Source organism: Cryptomeria japonica, chromosome 10 (genome assembly GCF_030272615.1).
Source record: "Cryptomeria japonica chromosome 10, Sugi_1.0, whole genome shotgun sequence".
NCBI classification, from domain to species: domain Eukaryota; kingdom Viridiplantae; phylum Streptophyta; class Pinopsida; order Cupressales; family Cupressaceae; genus Cryptomeria; species Cryptomeria japonica.
Window position 1 is genome coordinate 499,351,903 of NC_081414.1, and position 4,738 is coordinate 499,356,640.

General features: G+C 32.6%; 1 protein-coding gene across 1 annotated transcript; it reads right to left on the reverse strand.

The window, feature by feature from the left end:
• Nucleotides 1–370: 370 nt before the first annotated feature.
• LOC131039341 (heat stress transcription factor B-4) lies at nucleotides 371–3,478 on the reverse strand. Its single transcript, XM_057972054.2, has 2 exons — nucleotides 3,270–3,478; nucleotides 371–995 (listed from the first exon to the last, which is right to left on the reverse strand). The coding sequence occupies exons 1-2, from the start codon at nucleotides 3,474–3,476 to the stop codon at nucleotides 534–536; spliced, it is 669 nt and encodes a 222-aa protein (XP_057828037.1). The 5' UTR covers nucleotides 3,477–3,478; the 3' UTR covers nucleotides 371–533.
• Nucleotides 3,479–4,738: the final 1,260 nt, after the last annotated feature.

Consider the following 4,738-nt stretch of genomic DNA (forward strand, 5'->3'; position numbering starts at 1 on the left):
ATTTTATTATTAATTGGTGTATTTCAAGGTGTAGAAATTGACAAAATTATTTAAAAGATTCGTCAAGCAATGTAAGTGAGTTCTAATTTGAGAATGATTAGTATGATGGTTCTTAATCAGCTTGAGTTTGTACATTTGAATATCGTGCTATTAACTTATATTATTTAAACAACAAATAATTTATTAGACAAACATTTAATAACAATTTTACAAATTTATTCTTACTAAAAATGCCTAATTAATATTAATCTTATTTTTTCTAGCCAAAAAATAGTTTCGACTGTTAAACTATTTTATATTTAAGAATAATTAATCATAGTGAGAAAATATCATCCCTATCCCCTAAGAAAAATGAATATAATACATCATATGCCTAAATAATTTATCATTATCTAATAAAAGTTGTACAATCTATTCACTTGGTAAATTTGGGGCCAATATATAATGTTTAAGAAAAAAAATGATGGTTCATATTAGTTTTTTGAAAAATATTTCGTATAGACCATCAAAGAAGAGAAGGGGAGTGCTATGAATTATTGATATTGTAGAGTTTGCTGACAGAGGGGTACTCCAAACAATTTTGGAGGGCTCTTACCATGTTGTGGGCTATTTTGGTGTTGCATCATTTGTAAGACAAGATCTGTGTTGGTATTGGAGGAGTTGTTGTGGTGAAGAAATACAAGTATCCTCTTGCATATGCTTTGCAGATGGACTATCTCTGATGAGAGAACTATGTTCTTTTCTCTTAGCTTCTCATTCTCCTCAGCTAGTGATTCTAATGGCTCTTGCTCCATGCTCATGCTCGTCCCTTGCTCCATGCTCATGCTCATCCCTTGCTCCATGCTCATGCTCGTCCCTTGCTCCATGCTCATGCTTGTCCCTTGACTTCGAAGAGGCATCTTTCTTCTTTGGATATGACAAAGAAGATGTTGATGTCCCTTCTTAAATAATTCATTTCCAAATTCATACCTCCCTCTGGCTATTTTCCTAAATCCCTGCAAACCCAACAAGTTATTTAAAGAAATTTATAATAAAATTTTATCAACATTTGTATATAGATGATATCTAAAATTACCACTATTTGTTGGACCACTAAAACGATTTGATATCTACATTATAAAATTAAGAGATTTTAGATAGTCGTTAGAGGTAGATTAGATAGTTTGTTGGAAAACATGGATGATGGTTGGAAGTAAGATTCTCTAGATTTTCCTTTGCATGGATGTAAACTAATTTATACAAAATTTATATTGTCAGGACTTTGCTTCTCTTTGCAAGCCCCACCAAGTGTTGATTCCTCCAATAAACCCATCAAAACAATTCGATATTTATATTGTAATTTTTTAAGAAAGACCTTAGATAGTTGTTAGAGATAGACTAAATGGTCAAGTTGATGAATATCACAATTGATGGTTGCAGGTTATTCCCTAGATATCCTATGTGTGAAAAATAATTCATGCAAATGGAAGTTATAGTTTATCGTATTTCGTGTTGCTTCACAAGTCCCCCCAAGTATTACTTCCTCCATCAAACCCACTAAAACTATTTGATACTTATATTATAATTTATTAAGAGAGGCCTCAAATAGCTGCCAAAGGGAAACTGGATGGTCAAGTTGTTGGAAAACACATATGATGGTTGTAGGTTAGTCACTTTGCTTCACAAGTCCCACCAAGTATTGAATCCTCCATTAAACCCACTAAAACTATCTGATATTTGACATCATAATGTATTAAGTGAGACAATAGATAGCTAACATAGATATATTGGATGGCCAAGTTGTTGGAAAACATAGATAATGATGACAGGTTAGATTCACTAGATTTACCTTTTCATGGGCAGAAAATAATTCATGAGACAAGTTATAGTGTTATGAATTAACTTTTCTTCACAAACCCCACCAAATATCTGATTCTTCCATTAAAAGAAAGACATAAATCTTAAACAAACAATAATAATTAAATTGAATTTCTGGATATTCACATAAGTTAGAATAAATATTCCTAGACGGAGAAAAACTTTGAACAATATAGATATTATTGAATTTCTGCATATTCACATAAGTTAGAATAAATATTCTTAGGTAGAGAAAAACCTTGAATAGTATTATTGAAGATAGTCACATGCATTCGGCTGGATTAAAATCATCAACAAAACATCTCATATATATGTTTTTAGATCAAAAGATTTAAAAGAAACTCTTTAAGAAAACAAAGTACACTATGGTAAGTTAGATTCCCTAGATTTACCCTTGCATGGGTGGAAAATAATTTATTCAGACAATTGTTATAGATTTAGGAATTTGTTTCACTTCAAAAGTCTCATCAAGTATTGATTCCTCCATTAAACCCACTAAAATTATTTTATATTTAAATTATAATTTAAGAGAGATCTTAGGTAGCTATGAGAGGTAGACTGGATGGTCAAGTTGTTGGAAAACATGGATGATGGCTGTAGGTTCAATTTCTTAGATTTATCTTTTCATGGGTGGAAAATAATTCAGGCAGATGGAAGTTATTGTGTCAAGACTTCACTTTACTTCACAAGTCCTACCAAGTATTGATTCTTCCATTACACCCACTAAAATTATTTGAGATAGACTGGACGATCAAGTTCTTGGAAAATACAGATGATGGTTGCAGATTAGATTTACTTCTATATGGATGGAAAATAATTACTACAAACAGAAGTTATAATGTTAGGACTTTGCTTTGCTTCACAAATCCCAACAAATATTTGATTCTTCCATTATACAAAAAAAAAGGACAAAAATCTTAATCAGATGATAATAACTAAATTGAATTTCTGGATATTCACATGAGTTGAATAAATATTCTTAAACAGAGAAAAACCTTAAATAGTATTATTGAAAATAGTCACATCCATTCGACTGGATCAAAACCATTAGTAAAACATCTCATACATGTTAGATCAAAAGATGTAAAAGAAACTCTAAGATAACAAAGTGCACCATTATCTGATTATTCAGATCCAACCCTATTAGATTCAATCTGTACCAGCTTATACATTTCATATGAACTATTGAAAAACAAAACCCTCTCAGAGACTTTGTATTCTCCTATTCTAAAGACAGTTTAGATATACAGACAGAGAAATCACAAAGCTCTTGATACCTATTGCATGAAACATAACATGGTGAATAAGAAAGACATCATGCAGGAAATCTGCCTTTTTTTCCCTGAGCATATAAAAAACAAGGAGAGAAAGAAAGAGAGAGAAGGGGTGGCAGGAGGCTTGTGAGGACTTACATAAGTGTTGAGCTGTCTAACAAAGCTGGAGAAATTGTTGTGATTGAAGTAGTGTGGGAGGAGAAATGTGGACAAGTCTTTGGGTTTCCATACTACAAAAGTCTTGTTGTGCTCTCCCCATGAGATGATGTTATCAGTAGCTGGGTCATCAACCAAACGGTAAGTTTTAACCAGGAATGGAGCTGCTACTAACCTTCCATCACCCATCTTTCCATAGCAGGACAATAGGAATCCAATGGGCTTTTATAGTATTAGTAACTATGATCCTCATAATTTCCATGGAAGCTTCTATCCATACTGTAGCAGATCATAGCTTTCTCCATCTGGCTGGTGGATCTCACACCTCACCAATAAACCGTACGTTGTAGTATGCAAGCTTAATCAACGCAGAGAAATTTTCCATCTAGAATTGCCTAAAGTTGTGCAAATTACCTGTCAGAAGTATTGTACTGGACGGTGTAGATGCACTGCAAGGTGTATGGATTGAATCTCCATCTTTCACGTTTGGAAGGTCATCTCGAAGCACCTGGGAACACTATTGTCAAAAGGGTAGTGATTGACTTATGGTTCTGTTCTGCCCCTCAAGTCAACTTTCATTCGGGTCTTTGTCTTGCCAAGATGGATGGATATATCATTGTAATTATGCTTCTCTTTGTATTTTGTTGGATCCTTGGACACTTAACTCCTAGAAGAGGTTAGATGTGGGAGTTTTCTTCTAGTTTGAGGATTAGATGTACCACTTCAAATGTGAGAAGAGGGAAGAAAACTAATCTTCTTGTCAGATCAGGATTAGTTGGGCAATGAAGGATTTTACACCAAAGAAAAACAAGTACTCAAAGCAATCACCAAGATCTTGGTTCTTGAAAAAGATCTTGAAAAAGTTGACATATGCATTCCATTCCCTTATGAGTTGGAAAAGAGGAGCCACATTAAGTGGTTTGTTGCTTGTCCCTCAACCTTACAATAGTGCCTTCTTTGTGGAATCATCTAATAAATCTGTCATCATCTTTGTTTGAAGGATTTCAAATCTCATTTTTATTTCTCAAATATCTTTTTGTTTTGATAAGAAATTTTGATTTTGTTTTCTCTAGTCATATTATTTATTTAACTTTTATCTTTAATAAATTGTTTGTTATATGTCACGACAATCACTTTTATATATAGTGATTCAAATATTATGAAGTGGAATGTTATCTTGATGAAACATATTAATACAAAAAGTCAATTTATTTTGATGAAATATCTATATCATATCAAATTTGATTCAGTGGAAATCGTATATTCATATTTTTTCCTTTATATTTTAGGTCCACTTTGACAAGTTTTTTCTTTATACAATAACAAATTTGTAAGCATGATATGTTCTTATGCTGAATTTGGCTCATGACCTTATCTTATCATGTCCCCATTGTCACTCAACTTGAGAACTAGATCTAATCCTTAGGTCTCCCATTTACTACTCTACTTCA

Coding starts and splice junctions, on each gene's coding strand:
- LOC131039341 (XM_057972054.2), bottom strand. CDS start 3,476: ATGGGTGATGGAAGGTTAGTAGCAGCTCCATTCCTGGTTAAAACTTAC. Junction 996..3,269: donor TTAGACAGCTCAACACTTAT/GTAAGTCCTCAC, acceptor TTGGGTTTGCAG/GGATTTAGGAAAATAGCCAG.